Source organism: Peromyscus californicus, unplaced genomic scaffold, assembly GCF_007827085.1.
Source record: "Peromyscus californicus insignis strain IS unplaced genomic scaffold, ASM782708v3 Scaffold_4__1_contigs__length_199733344, whole genome shotgun sequence".
Taxonomy (NCBI): Eukaryota; Metazoa; Chordata; class Mammalia; order Rodentia; family Cricetidae; genus Peromyscus; species Peromyscus californicus.
Window position 1 is genome coordinate 122,445,100 of NW_026294562.1, and position 16,022 is coordinate 122,461,121.

The 16,022-nt window shown below is 49.9% G+C and overlaps 1 protein-coding gene across 1 annotated transcript in view; it reads right to left on the reverse strand.

The window, feature by feature from the left end:
* Positions 1-2,106: 2,106 nt before the first annotated feature.
* Positions 2,107-16,022, reverse strand: part of LOC128123949 (uncharacterized) — a 37,355-nt gene continuing 23,439 nt past the window's right edge. Inside the window, exons 5-9 of the mRNA XM_052760218.1 lie at positions 10,892-10,952; positions 9,585-9,754; positions 9,065-9,204; positions 6,681-6,787; positions 2,107-5,373 (exon numbers count right to left, since the gene is read on the reverse strand). Of these exons, the coding sequence (XP_052616178.1) occupies positions 9,072-9,204; positions 9,585-9,754; positions 10,892-10,952 (364 nt within the window). The 3' untranslated portion in view covers positions 2,107-5,373; positions 6,681-6,787; positions 9,065-9,071. The remainder of the gene's footprint in view (positions 5,374-6,680; positions 6,788-9,064; positions 9,205-9,584; positions 9,755-10,891; positions 10,953-16,022) is intronic.

A 16,022-nucleotide genomic window follows, 5' to 3' on the forward strand; every position in this document is an offset into this window, starting at 1 on the left:
GCTCGGTTTCCTAATGTGGAAAATGTGATCATCTTATGGGATCATGGTGAAAATTGAGGAGACATTACTTGAGGCTTAGGAGTACACTGGGACCGGGTTCCCAGTTCAGAACCTCCACCACTCCTATGTCGACACTTATACCTGAACACAAGCTAGGTTCTGGCTACCCTCCTGACCCTAGCCCAGGTAAGAGAGACCATAGTCTGAGGCTTCTCACTCCAAACTCCCCATCACACCTCAATACCCCATGAGCTGTCTTTGCTAGTGATTGAATCTTCCTCTCCTCACTCTTATCTACCCAGAAAGAAAAAAAAAATTATTAGAGACAGAATCTTCAAACTTTTATTTGTTGTGAGCTGGGATAAAAGAGGCAGAGGGTTCCCAGGGTTGGAAGAGTCCTTTCTCTCGGAATTTCTCTTAATTCTTCCTCCGGGTTGTCCTGAAAAAAAAAAAAAAAAACAAAAAACAACAACAAAAAAAAAAACCGTTGGAGAGAGTTCCAAGGATTCATGAACCTGAGTGTCATCTCTGCTCTCCCATCTGCTCCTCCAGCCTCAGCCTTGCCGCAGCCCCTCACAGGTCCACCTCTGAGGAGCACTGGGGTGAACCCAGGAGCATCCTTGACCTTTCCATCAGTCTTTTAGGTCAAGGACCCGAAGGAAGAGCAGCATCTGCAGAGTGCAGATGACCAGCCCCCAGGAAGCAGAAAGCATAGCCCTTAACAGCAATACTAACTGAAGGCTCCCAATCTCTGTATGGCTGAATTCCTTCTCCAGCTCTAATGCCCAGGCTCCAAGTCTTGGCATATCCCAGAGATGAAATTAGATAGAATTAGGGAAGGTCCCAGGCATGGTATTGTGGGAACCTTGGACAGAGAGGTTAATGTCTCTTCATAGGGAACGGGCCAGGAGGGGTTCAGGCTTAGAAGACCTCTTTTAAAGTGGCCCAGGCAAACAGGATATATTTGGGGTTAGGAATCCAGTCTGCAGTCAATGAGATGGGTGTTAAATCTCAGTTCTGTCACTTTCCAGCTGTGACTTGGGACATGTAACAACATTTCTGGACTTCTGCATCACCTGTAAAATGAGTGTACTAGTGGGTTCCCACAGTGTAAAACTGGGGCTCACTGCACCAGAGCAGACCTAACCTTCCAGCACCACCCCCTAGCTGCTTTCCTCCAGCTGCCCTCCAAGTCCAGGGACCTCCATGGGTTTCCCAGGTTCCCCTGGTCAACTCTACTGTGAATCTTTGCTGGCTCCCAAGTCTCAGGACCCAACACAGAGCTTGGTGGGATGTTGTACCTAGACCTATGTTGGATTCCAAACCTCAAGGCTCAGCTCCACATTGTCCTTTACAGGCACCCTCTAGCAAGCAATTTACTCCTTTGGGGGTAAAGCCAGGCAGGCATTTGATTAGCACTGGGAGCAGCAAGGTCAGGCAGTGTCTCTCTGGACACATGCTGTGTATGCAGATAGAGCCTTTCAGAGTCAGTCCACTCCTGAGGCCAGGCTGTCCTCAGTAGGGCACTTCCATTGGGCTAAAGCAGGTAGGGGCGCCTACTCCTAATCAACACAGCCACAAAGCCCCCCTCCTCAAAACAGCTCCTCCCTGAGGGAAATCAGAACCACACTTGATTTACCCACTCTAGGATACTGACTCCGCCCCTCACTTGCCAACCAGCTTGGAGGAACCCTCTGATTTCCTTTCTCTGTCTCCTGCAGAGGTGAGACTGAAATCTGATGCTCACCTAAGCAAGAACCAGAGAAGCTAAGCCTGGCACATAGTGGGCTTTCGGTTAATAGCAGCACCATGATGATGACACGTGATTGGAGGTGGCAGTAACACCACTGGCCAGAGGCCATCAGTATCGTTAAGACACCCTTCCCTGCCACATCACCACCTTGTCTTAGTGCGCCTACCCTTCATTGGCTGAGAGAAGTTAAACCTATTAGGTGATTACTACTCTTTCTGTTTTCAATAAAAAGCATTTCACAAACGCAGAGAAAAAACAAACACAAACATACAGGAAGAAATCCCTCCCATTTCCCAGAGGTTGCTGTCCAGTGTTTATGTTCAGGAACCATCCATACACAGACATAGACAAGCTTAATGGCTGATAGATTTTATTTGACTCTGGGTTTCTTGTGTGTCGTATGTATTTTACCACTGAGCTTCACATACCTCGGACTCCATGACTGACTTTTAAATGTATACAAACAAGAACATACTTGAATGTTCTGTAATTTGTTCTACTCACTTAAGTATATTAGTCAGCCTGCAAGCAAAGATCTACCACACTTTTACAGCTGTGTGGTAGGTATCCCATAGTATTAAATAACCCGTTAGTGAACCACAGTTCTTTGTCCATGCTTCTTAGCAAACGTTTCCAGTGTATCTGGAGGAAATTTCTAGTCATGAAATTAGTAACCAAGTATATGTGCCTTTTACATCTTGACATTGCAACATTTCAGAAAATGTTGTAGTTTCTACTCTCCAACAAACTGCACAAAAATATCTAACCAGTGGGATAGAGGCACCAAGGGGCCCACTGAGAATAGCACTGCACTGGCCTGTTGTGTAGGGCAGCACCTAGTGGCCTGCTCCTGTCCAGGCCTGTGCAAGCTGGGGGCCCAAGGGTGCCCTGCCTCCCAGCGGAGTCGGATCGATAGGCGCACTGGGAGCGGAGGGCAGTCGAATGTGGCCAGGGTCCCGCCTGAACGCTTTCTTGAAGCCATTGTCTGTCCCACCCGCCCGGTCTCCTTAACAGGAGTTGATTCAGGGTTTGTGTGGAGGAGGCTGTGCAGGAGGGGGTGTGCAGTCCTCACCACAGGCACCCAGGAATGTGTCACAGGAGGGAGAGAAAGAGCAAGGGGGGAACCCATGCCTGGGAGAGACAGGACGTCAAGAACCCCTGACTAATGAATAGCGAGGGTGCCCTTGAACCTCACTGGGCTCCCCGTTCTCAGGCCCAGAACAAGAGCCCAGACACATCTGAGACCAGCTGCACAGGATGGCGTGGTTCATCGGAGACACTTTGACAGGCTGAGCCTTTTCCCCGCATAGCTCCGATCTGCCTCCCAGCTCCCCTGGTAACAGCACAGCAGCATGGCTCCTGGTTCCAGGCCCTGCCTGCTGCGAGCAGGAGGAGGGGGGAAGGAGCACCAAGGGGAGGACAGCTGGGGAGAAGCATCTTTAACTCCTGGGAGGCTCGAGTCCCTGCCTCTGGCAACTTCCCAATGTGCTGCCTAGTTCTTTGGGGGTGGAAATGCCAGTCATGAAGCTTCCATTTCCCAAGTGCCCGGACAGAGTGTCCCACCACCGCACATCAGACCCAGAACAGTCCTGAAAGGTGTGCCGTGGGCAGGCATGGAGGAGATGCTAGGCCAGCAGGTTGATGACAAAGGCCCTCTAGAAGGGCTCCTGCTGAGTCCCTGGTGGCAGGACTGCTCCCTGTACAGCATTTTCCTTTCCTGCTGCACTCTTCTGTGTCTGAAGCAGCTCGGCTCTGTAGGCTCTGTATTGGTCCTGTGACCCTGGCAGGAGTTACCACTTCTCTGTTTCCATAAAAGCTGAACTGCCGGTCCTATCACTGCCCTTCACAGGACCATCTGAAGACAAGAGAAATAGTCTACGAGCAGCTTGCACTCAGGGAGGCAGGTGTCCTGTGATCCCATTCAGGTATTATGAGGGCTGGGAAGGGGAAATGGAGAGGAGAGAGGATCTTCCAAGGTTATGTCAGGATCTCCCCAGCAGGGAAGTTCTGGAGCTGGAAAAGGACTCATTTATGACCATGGCCTTTGGGGTCTCTGAGTACAGCTGGATTTAGGAGATACAAGAGATGGAACTTACTCTTCCAAAGTATTTTTCAATGTTATTTATATGTCTTTGTGTATCTTTATGTGAAAGGTATGGTTATTATTGTTGTTGTTATATTTTGAGCCTAAGGGATACATCTCAAGGCCTTGACCATGCTTGGAAAGCTCTCTACCACTGAAGCCTATCTCCACCCCGTTTCTTATTTTAGAAAGGGGGAAACAGTGCTATGCACTGGCCCAGGGTCACCCTGGTCACACACGGATATTGGGTTCGCGCCCTCTAGACTTCACAGCCACACTTGTTTCAGCTGAACCTGTAGTGGAGTCATCTGGCTGGAGAAGTCAGGGAGAGAAACCCGACGTTAAGGAGTGCTGCCTTCGTGGAGTCTAAGGGGCGCTGGCCCAGGGAAGGTCCCAAATATATGACAAACCTTCCTGAAGCCCCTGGGGCACTGTTGAGAACACCTGGAACCAGAGGAGAAGGCAAAGCACCCGACTCGGGCTGGAAGCACACCCAGCCAAGACATACTCCGGCCCAGGCCTTTGCTCCAGGACAGGCCACTTTCCAGTTCAATGCTGAAGGTCAGCAACGGGACAAGCTTCTGGGTTTTCTTTCTTCCTTCCTTCCTTCCTTCCTTTCTTTTCTTTCTTTTCTTTTCTTTCTTTCTTTCTTTCTTTCTTTCTTTCTTTCTTTCTTTCTTTCTTTCTTTCTTTCTTTTTCTTTCTTTCTTTCTTTGTAGGCTTTAGTAGAGTAATCTACCTGTGTCCCAGGGCAGCTTGAAGGAGAAAAGGCTGAGTTGCCTGAAATTCAGGGAGCAGGAGGTAGGGTGACTTTCAGGTAACAAAGCAGAAAAAATAAGAATTCCCAGTGTAAAATGAAGAGGCTAAGTGGCTGCAGACAGGTCATATCTAGTGTTCCTTTTCCAGGCCGGAAGAGGACAGAGGCTTGCCCAGTGCACTAGACAGGACGGTGGGCTGCAGGGCGAGGAGCCTCTGACTTCCAGGTGAGCGGGGCTGCTTTTCTTGTGTCCTTGTTTCTTTACTAGGCCACCTTGGACCCTGAAAGGAAAGATTTCAGTAAGGAGAAAAGAAAACTCAGAGGAAGTCACTATTGTCAAGATGCATATGTCCAGGGCAGGGGATAGTTTCCAAAATCCTGGGGCTGAAGACTTATGCTGCCTTGAGGCCAGAAGCTCTCTTTAGTAACACATGGCTCCATCCCACCTCCAGCATCACACTCCCAGACAACAGGAGCCACTAACATCCCTAGAGGAAGAAGCAGAGGCCTGAGGAGGTGAGTCAGACTGAGGACAGGCCCCTAGTCCTTGGCCCACAGTGCTTCTGAAAAGGACTCTGAGAGATCCAGTTGAAGCTCAGCCCCACAGAGAGAGGCTGGGGCAGGTTTTCAGCCAGCCTGGAGCTCAGATCAGATGGGGGGTGTGCCCCATGGGGGGCAGATCTGACCTGGTGAGAGAGCAAAGGAGAGGAGATCATGTATCCTGCTGTCCTATCAGGAACTGTCCCGAGGGAGTTTGTGTGCTTGCTGAGGAATAGACACCTATGTGACGGAACAGAGAGACAAAAAGACAAATGGATTGATTTGGGCCCAGCTGGGCCCTCTTCTGTGGGCTGCTGGTTCAGACAGTTGCCGTACTGGTACCAAGGCCAGTTGGTAGTTAGTACTCTGAATATCACCACTGTTTCCATCTTCCTCCCCAAAACACAGCCATATTAAGTGACCTTGAAAAGGTCAACTCCTTCCTATCTGTCACATAGCTAAGAAGAAGAACCAGTGTCTGCACCAGGCACAGCAATTCCACAGTAAGAGTTGTTGCAACATTACAGATGTGACTTTAGAGGTCCTGGGACATTCAAGGATGTAAGTGTCCATGAATTGAGGGCTGAGTGTCTGTCCATAGCATCTATTCCTCTGTCCTTTCTCTCTAGCCAGGGTTTTGCCTGCCTCCTGGTCGTCACAAAGCCCCAGAACTACCTGGGCCTGCATTTACATCCTGACTTCAATTTCTAAACTCTCTGGGTTTCCTCAAAGCCACTCAAACTAATATGGAAGGCATCCTGTCTAGCATAATCACTCCGCTGTGGGACAAATCTCTCCCCTGGTCAGCTCTGACAGCATTTTTCTGGCTGACCAGGAGAATGACTACCTGTAACACAGAGATACTACTTCTAATTGGGATTGGCAGCTGGAAGATCTAGGAGCTGAAATACAGTTAAGGGCAGCTACGGAAAAATAAAGGCCTAGTTACATAGAAAGGACTAGAAAGCACCAATCTTAGGAAGTTTTCTTCTCAGGAACAAAGAACAAGGTGATGCCTTAGGGCAGGCAGGACCTCTCTCTTAGCTTTCACTGGGTACCACCCATCCTGGGTCCAGCCCAGCCAAGACTGCTGCCTCTGGAGGGGGAGCTGCGCTTGGAATGTGATTCTCCAGCTTTGCCATGACACTTGGTGATGCTCCATTAGCAGAGTGTGACTCCTAAGATCCCCTGTCGCCTCCTAAAGCCTCTGCCAGCCCGCCCCCCCAGCACCACACTGATCACCAGATTAAGGAGCTCAGATACAGCTGAGGCAGCAGCTGAGCAGCTAAGAGAGGGATGGGGCAGGGCGGGCAGCAGACAACTCCCCCAAGGCCCTGCCATCTTGTCTCTTCCCCACCCTACTGCAGGCACTTTGCTCACTGTGTCTGGCTTCCATTTTCTTCTTCACTGAACTTGGGCTACCCCACCAGACTCCCAGCTTGAGTGAGAAACAGCTCAGGGGAGCAGGGAAGAAGTGCGGAGATGAGGGAGGTGGGAGAGGGAACTGGCTAGAGCCATGCACTAGGAGGAGAAAAACCCAGGCTCACCTGTTGTCCACAAGGCCACTGGAGGCCAATCACAGAGCTCCCTGTTGGTCTCTGGCCAGCTGCCTGCTCTAAAGCAGAGTACCTCCACCATGTCTGAGGAGAGAAGGCTGGCAAAGAAGGAACCAGAGAGGGAACCAATTGGGCACTAGAATATTTTCCCAAAGACCTTAGGATTTCTGGATCCAAAGACATCTCAACTTATTTAAGACATACACAGAAGTCAGGAGTGGTGTTGCATATCTTTAATCCCAGCACTCAGGAGACAGAAGCAGGCAGACCTCTGTGAGTTCAAGGTCAGCCTGGAGTAAGTACATAGGGAATTCCAGGATATCCAGGACTACATAGAGATTCTAAAATTTGAACATACACACACACACACACACACACACACACACACACACACACACACACACACACAGACTTCCTTTTGTCTGTAAAGAATGGCATAGGCTTGGTTCGTCTGTGATTAAAAACTGATCAGAAAGGAACAGGGAGTTTGGACTGACTAGTCCTGGGCTTAGATGTGCAGTAACCCAAATGCCACATCACAGAGGGCGAGACTAGTGGGGATGAGTGGTGGGAAGAGACCTGCAAAGAGCTGGGAGTCAGATGTGCAGACATGTGCACATGAACGAGAGAAGCAAGGCTGCATACTGCCTCCCCTTCCTGGGTTCCTGAGGGGCTCCAGAGGGCTGACACTCTGAAGACATGACCTGGGAAGATGCTAGGAGGCCTGGCTGAGCTTAGCCCGGTAGGTATCCAGCCTTTCTCAGCCCTGGGCCCTATCCCAGGGCCTGCAGGGGCCCAGACAGCAGCTCTCTACCAGCTTCTCTTATGCTGGGCTAGGGCGGTTTTTCACCACTGCAGCATACAGGCCAGAGGGGGACTCAGGCTCAGGAGGGGGTTCTGTGAGGATCTGGGAAGATAGGCTCTGCTGATTCCTGATCCTCCGTAAACCGCCCAGAAAACACAAGACCTCACTTGAGCATATGCAGTGATCAAATCCTTTCTTCCATCTCCCCACCCACCCCTATTCAGAATTCACTGGTCTCTTTCTTGTCATTGTGCTAAATGAACACAAGCTGAAATGATCACCACCGGCAAAGATTCCCTCAGCTAGGAGGAAACCAAGAGTTCCTGATGCTCAACTTCATCATTTTGCTGCTGAGATTAAGAGCCAGAGGGACTTGGGCTGTCCAAAGTCACACAGTAAGCCAGTGGCAAGGCCATGACTGTACTCTGCCACCCTACTACAAGGGCCTAAAAGGGAGCTTCTCCATCATATCCTAAACAAGATCCTAACCTGCTATGGACGGCAGGGGTCTGGGGACAGAGGAGGCCGTAATGCGATAAGCTGACTGGCCATCTGGCTCTGGGACAGAAGAGAGCCCAGACTGGTCGCTTCTGCCGCCTGGTCCCAAGGGGCCCTGTGTCGCAAGAGACAGACTGCCAGATGGACAGGCAGTAGCCTAGGTCTGGGTAGAAGCCAATGAGTTCCTGGTAGTCAGCACTGACCAACTTTCGGCAGTAGGGAAGAAGTGGAGGGGCACAGAGAGTAAGGCCCGGGCTCCCCACAGGGCAAAGAACAGCAGGACAGGGAAGCTGGGGTTCCCCATTCAGAGCCTGAGCCTAGCTCCCCAGGTAGGCCCAGTCCAGCCCTGCCAAGCTCAACTCCCCAGCCTCCAGCCCACTGGCCAGCCACAAACAGGGCCCCCTCCTAGGGGAGGAGGAAGGCAAACACATCTCCCCTGGCACCTTCTCAGACATGCATGCAAAACTAATTAACATGGGGAGACATGCGAGCAGCAGCCGGCCAGCTCCACACCCTTGAGTCCATGCAGACAAGGCGAGCCCTTGTCCAGGGGACCTGCACAAAGCTTTGTTGCTAATTTAGGCATCTGTCTCTGTCTGGTCTGGTCCTCCTGCCTGCACTGGGGTTTTTCCCAGCCCCTCGGACAATGCTGGGAACAGGCCCGCAGATCCCTTATTCAAATCACACCCGGGACAATGAGCTCATTGTGCAGGCCACAGAAAGGGGGATGCTGGGGGGTGGGAGTATGTAAGGGGCATCGGGGAGTGGAGAAGGGTGGGGGTGTGTGTGAAGAAAATAGGAAGCCAGTAAAGTGTTTACTAACATAGCCCCTGCAGCTGCCCAGGGCCCCTTGCCCCTCCCTTGCTTGGCTGGGAGCTGGGAGTCTTGGGACTGGGAGGTGGGAGCCCCAGAGTGGATGGAGGGCCTTGTGTCTATGGGCCTAGCAGACAGATCCAAACTCTGACTCCAGCCTTCATCTTGGTGGCTTCTTCCTTCACCAATCTGCAGCCATCCCTGCATGTTCAAGGGCGGACATAACTTTTGAATGGTTTGGGGTTCTTTTCTTCCTTACCTCAGGTTCAGCAGAGTGAATGCAGAGTGATGCACGGAGGAGACAAGGCTGGAGAAGGAGGCCCTGGAGGCTGCGCAGGGTGGGACGGGCTGTCTCGGCCATTGTCTTCAGGCAACATTTCATTTTCTCCTCCTTCCCATCTAATAAATTAGAGAGTAGATGGTAAACGGTGAAGGGACAGGCTCCCCACGGACATGGAGGGCGGAAGGCAACTCTGTAAGCTCTTGGCAGATGGGCTCCCCAGCCCAGGCCACTGCTCAGGCCATACCTGGCTAGACACTTGAATGCATCTCCATACAATGAACAACATGAGAAAAAGCTCTCTATCTATCTATGTGCAAGTACATATATACCAGCATCCTGATGTCCCTGGGGGGGAGAGCTGAGGCTTTGAAATATCTTCCTTTTACCAACACCACCCCCAGCTCCCTGTCACACTGAGCACGCCTAGACAGGCCGACATAAATAGACACACACAGCCTGACAACTGACACGAAGATACAAAAAGAAACACACGCACCCAGAGGCGGCCACAGATACACACTGACAAGGGCGTAATGAGTGCGGACGGATGGACGGACGGATGGATGTGCATTCAGTCAGGAGCTCCCACCACTGGGGTAGCCGAAAGGTTATGGTGTGGCTGCAACAGCACTCCAGCACCCCCTTCCTCTCCAGCACCTCAGTCTCCTGTGACGGAGAAGTAAAATACAATTTCACCGTCCAGATGGAAGCAAAGGACTCCTGAGTCAGGAAAGTCTGTAACTGGTCCAGCCCTCAGTCAGGGCTGGCTAGGCTATCTCAGAGACTTTTCTGCTTTTTTTTTTCTTTTTTTTTTGTTTTGTTTTGTTTTGTTTTTTTCGAGACAGGGTTTCTCTGTGTAGCTTTGCGCCTTTCCTAGAACTCACTTGGTAGTCCAGGCTGGCCTCGAACTCACAGAGATCCGCCTGGCTCTGCCTCCCGAGTGCTGGGATTAAAGGCGTGCGCCACCACCGCCCGGCCTTTTCTGCTTTTATTAATGATGAAAGAAAGGATAGCCAAAGCCATTTTGTCTTTCCTTTTCTTTCGTTTGTTTTCTGAGGCAGGAGCTCATGTAGCCTGGCTGACCTTGAACTTCTGATCTTCCTGCCTCCATCTCCCAAGTACTAGGGTTAATGGCATAAACCATCATCTGGGCTTCAAAAGTCATCTTGATTGTCCTTATCTCAAGACAACAGATCCTGAAGTTGGAGCAAGTGGAGCTTTGCTGGGCTAGTTTTCATTTCAGCACACTCTCAGGCTCCAGTTTCTTGCTGTTAAAATAGTGCTGAAGGGGTGTTGTAGGATGAAGAGGAACATAAATAGTTGATATGTACCATCTCATGATGGAAAAGTATTAGTTTGAACCACATGAACAGTCAACAGTTGACTGTTCTTGATCTAACAGTGAATAAATTGTATATGGGTCAACCTAGCAAGCAACTGGCCCCACAAGAAGGGAACATTCCATTTGTATATTTACTTAACTGTATTGTATTTTGAGACAGGGCCTCATTAGTTGTTCAAACTGACATTGAACTCCTGGCTCAAGCATTCTTCCTGCCTCAGCCTCCTGAGTAGCCAGGACCGGAAGTGTACGTCCCTCACCGGCTTCTCTATTTCAGTGTCTCCCTCAAACTAGGCTGCTTTTGTCCCAATGAAGGAAACACAGTAACAAGAGTGAACTGAGAGTGAATTCTACCTGGACCTTCCATCTACAGCCACAGTCCACACAGAGAAGGAGCTGCTGCTGGAGAGAGCTTTGAATGTATAGGCAGGGCCCATGGCCTGTGTTGGAAGGGAACCCACCTTCTTAGTCATCTCCAAGCTCTCTTTTCTCTTTTCTCTTCTTCTGACCCTGGCGCGTGTCCTGGAAGAGAGACAAAGCCCATGAGAGGGACCGCAGAACAGGAACTGAGACAGCTGTGCACCTCCTTCATCAGCACGAGAGTCGGGGAGCCACTCTGCTCTGGAGGAAGCCTCTCTCAGCAGCCTCGTGACTGAGACTGTGTGCCGTCAACCGGCTCCCATATTTAAACCCTTGGCAAGTCTCTATGGATGTGACATTTATTCAGTAAACTTCCTCCAGGAAATCTAAGCAAAGGGAGCCAAGGCCACCCAGCGCAGGGAAGACCCACTTGCAGCTAGACCCCGAACATCCCCTTGCTCTGTTGTTCAGCGTACAGGACTAAGAGTACATTCTCTCTTCCTGGGAAAGCATCCTCATGGACCTCTGGCTTTCCTAAATGAAAGAGTCAAGCGCTGCCGCCTCACCTGTCCACAGAAGAGCCTGTTTCAAGTGTACTCGCCTCGCCTACCAGCAACAGCTGGACAGTACAGAAGGAACAGAGCGCAGGACACATCTTCCTAGGCTTCTGGTGGCTAAACCGAAGATTTAGAAAGAATATCCATGCAGCCGGAAGTGGCATGGGCCTCCCGTGCTTTGATAATCACCATACAATATCTAAGAGCTTGATCTACACACACACACACACACACACACACACACACACACACACACACACGTCTACCAGAGTAGTAGAAATGAGAAGAAACCCATTTGTCTTTCCTGGTCTGGGAAGACAAGGGACAGAAAAAGGCCACAGTCAGGGTTAGAGGGCTGGGGCTAAGGACGCATCTTCAGGGCTGGGTCACAATCCAGCTGTGTGGGGAAGTGGTGGTCAGATGCTCGCTACTGTCACTTCACATGCAGGCCTAACTGCCCAGAACTGTGCTCAGGGTCCGGCCTGAGGAGAACCAGGTAGAATTCTGAACCTGGCACTCCAGATAAGCTTCTGGCGTCTAAGGAGAAGAAAACATCTATCCATGAATTCCTCCAGGTATTGGTTTATTATTTCATTGCACTTAAGATGTTTCCTGCTAGTCTCACACATAAATCTCAATGAGTTATTGATATTCTGATTCTTAAGATCGAAGTTGTTTTAAACGGAGAAAGGGAAACTATAGAACTGGTGGGGTCTAGAGAATTGAAGTCTGCCTGAAGCTAAGTGACAGCTGAGGGTCGCCATGGGCAAAGCATGAAATGGCCTCTGACTTTTTTCTTGTGGGCTCTTGAAGAGTGGAGGGGCCTGGAGGAGCAAGAAGCCATAGAATGATGATAACTGTCACATCCCATGCCTGCTAACTCAGTACTCCCTCCCTTCAGTCTGACCTCCCTGTTGTGGATGGATATGTGAAGTTCCTCATCACAAGAGCTAAAGGGCGGGGTAGAGGACTGTGGTTTCCTCCTCTGAGTCCCCAAGGCCTTACTTAACACATAATGTGCAGTCAATAAATGTTGAATGAATAAATGATTGTGGTAGGAAAAATAATGTGGCATGGGAAGATATCCAATTTCTGAGCGCCACAATTTCCCTGCAAACTTGGAAACAGCTCCATGAGCTACTAGAGTCCAAGCCAAGTGCTACAAGGTGACAGGCACAGAGTGGGCATGCCTGCTGAGCTCCAGCTGGCCTAGGTGGCACAGGGCCTGACAGCCTCCATCCTACCCATCTTGTACCCATGGTGACCAGGCCAGTTCCTTTAGCTGGCTCCCTGCCTGTTACTCTCGGTTTCCAGCATCTGACCTGACGTTCCATACCAAATCTCATGCCCTGTCCATCAGGACACTTCCAGCTTCTCTGAACCTCTAGCCAGAGAGTACTCTCCTCTGGCATGGATGCCCTATCCTGCCCTCTTGGTGGCCTAAAAGACATGTTTGGTCACAGGAAGCCTTCTCTGGTACTTGTATCTCCAGACAAATTCCTCTTTTCTTTTTTTTTTTTTTTTTTTTTTTTTTTTTTGGTTTTTCGAGACAGGGTTTCTCTGTGTAGCTTTGCGCCTGTCCTGGAACTCACTTGGTAGCCCAGGCTGGCCTCGAACTCACAGAGATCCGCCTGGCTCTGCCTCCCGAGTGCTGGGATTAAAGGCGTGCGCCACCACCGCCCGGCAAATTCCTCTTTTCTTAACTTCCTGGACCCAAGTTAGATCATATACCCCTGTATGAGTGAATACTAAGGCTTTTCAAGCTATTCTCTCTGATCCAGAGGTCAGGGAGGAGGTCAGGGTTCTCCCTACACTATGGAGTTTACGGACGATCAGGAAACACAAGGACTTAGTGCAGCATAACTGACAGAGAGCTAAGCTTGGTCCCTTGCTTGCTGTCTTCCAGAGATTTTATTCACGACAATGTGTGACACCACATCAAATGGGATGCATACTAGTATTATATATATATACACATATACACATATACATATATATACACACACACTTCTCCCTCTCCCCCTCCTCCTCCTTTCCCTCCTTCTTTCTCAGACCCAGGGAATGAACTTGGGCCCTGGTATTTTTGAGGGCTACTCCTAAATTCACAGGTGAGAACAGGAGCTCACCAAGAGGAAAAACAGCATGCTCGTGGTTTTTGAACTAGATCAGAAAGGCTCCAGAACCTGGATCCTGTTGAGCCTGTGGCTTCTGCCTCACTGCTGTGCTCTGACAACGTAAGGGAGAATCTGCAGCAGCTGAAATGGGATGCAGAGGCTGGAGAGATGGCTTAGGGAGACTGCCAAGCCTAATGACCTGAGTCTGATCACCAGGCCCACACAGTAGAGAGAACTAGCTCATGCTGTCCTCTGATCTACACACACACACACACACAATGCAAATAAATATACACAAATGTTAATATGTATTTAAATGCAATGGGATACAAGAAGTTGCAGGCTCATAAGGATGGGAACTAGAGACCCCCTCCTTCTCTTTACCCTCCTCCCAAGGCACTTGATAAGGAAATGACACTCTCAGAGGTGATGGCCATTCTCCTAACCAGCAGGTTTCTGTGCTACCAAACTGGCAGACAGAAGGAAGCCTTGGCATTCTTTGCTTAAGGAAACAAGATTGAGGGCTGGAGAGATGGCTTAGCAGTTAGGAGTGCTTCCGGCTCTTCTGAAGGACCAAGTCTGGATTTGCACACTCTTGTTAGGCAGCTTACAACATCTGTAATTCCATTTCCAGGGGACCTGAAGCCCTCTTCTCGGCTTTGCAGGTATCTGCACACACATGCTATACACACACACACACATACCCCTTAGAAAACAAAATTGGACAGAGGACACAGATACTATCCCTTCCCCGTCCGTATGACTGTGTACCACTTCTAGAAGCAGAAAGCAAAACCCACATTCACCCTGAGCAGCCGGTCTCTTGCAATTGTGGGAGTTGGTGGAGTCGGGTCACTCTGATTTTATTTTATTTTACTATTTATTTATTTATCTATTTATTTATTTATTTATTTATTTATTTATTTATCTATTTATTTATGACAGGATTTCTCTGTGTAGCCCCTTGCTGTCCTTATCTATCTATCTATCTATCTATCTATCTATCTATCTATCTATCTATCTATCTATCTATGGGAGGACTTCTCTGTGTAGCCCTGGCTGTCCTGGAACCTGATTTTTATAAACTGAAGCACAGCAAGGCTTGGCTGACAGACAATATCAAGACAAGTCAGGACCAGATGAGATGTTTCCCACCTAATTCCTTACTGGGCTCTCTCCATCTGGATTACTCAGCTGTGTTGCGTACCTGAAGTAGGAGATGCTGCAGAGACATCTAGCCGCCCAAATAACCCCATGCTGCCTCCCACGACTCAGCTGATCCCTTGGGAGACAAGGACCCTGTGACAACTGAACCCTAAGACTACAGCTTCTGAGCCATACCTCACGCAACCCGTGTGACATTTGGCTGAGAAAAGAAGGGTGGAGCCTGGATTATATTTACTTTTCCGAACCAGGCCTCAAAGACCCAGTGTGCAAAGACCAGCACAGAGCCTAGCACAGTGCGTGTGCCCGGTAAATGCTTTGTGCCACCATCACTATAACCCTTAGGATTTCCATCCCCATCTCGTAAGCTCCACTTTTTGGACACTCCCAGAGTATGGAGGCTGGAAGGCCCTTCACCCAGAGCAGGGTTTCCCCAGGAAGAAACTGACTATTACAAAGGGGCCAGGGCTGCCGGCAAGGCTGGCCCACAGCCTGGGGTCTTCCAAGGTGAGAAGGCTGAGCAGGCCTCTACCCTCTGACAGCAGGATGAGCCCAGCACCTCCCTGGGAAAAAAGAAATCTCTCTGGAGACCAGCGGCCTGGCAGGGAGCCAAAGCAGGAGCCTCTCCAAGAAAATGCTGGCTTTGAGCCAAGGAGCATCCCAGAAGCTCCAGCTTGCTTGTCAGGGAGGCTGAGGAGAGGAGGGGCAGCTGGGAGATGGGCAGCCCCAGGCAGGTTCCAACCAAAGGAACCCAGGCAAAAGGGAGCTTGATGTGAACCTGGGACACACAGCTGTCTCCCCTGTTTAGTGGTTCCTCTGTATCTGGGAGAGTATGAAGTCACCAGTGGGGGGTGTGGGTCCCACTTTTGGAACAATGATCCTATCAGCTCCAGCTCTGCCCACACAAACCCACTAGGGTACTGCTGACCTAAGTTTTTATCTAAAGGTTCTTTCTTACTCTTACCCTAAATGCTGAAAACACCATGTTGCCCACAGATTCAGGACTGAGAGGTAATCTCCACCTAATGGGCTCTTCTAGGCTGTCCTAAAAGCCCCCTCAGGCCTGAGACGCCACCTGGTTTTTCCATTGCACTCTATGCATAGACCTCTGTGATTAGACATCTCCTGGGTGAGATCAGATCAATCAGTCCAAGTGGCAGGTCTGTAAAAGGGCTCCACCCTCTGGTTTAGACCAGCCATTTCCAGCAGAAATGGAAGGAGGGAGTTTCCTATATAATCTTAAATGTTCTAGAAGCCTCATTCCAAAGACAGGAGAAACAGGTCATTTTAATTATATATTTTATTTAGTCCGATCATTACTTAAATGTGCCATGCTGCCCACATTTATGAGATCAACCATTCCTGTCTATTGGGTATCACACCAGACAGAACAATAC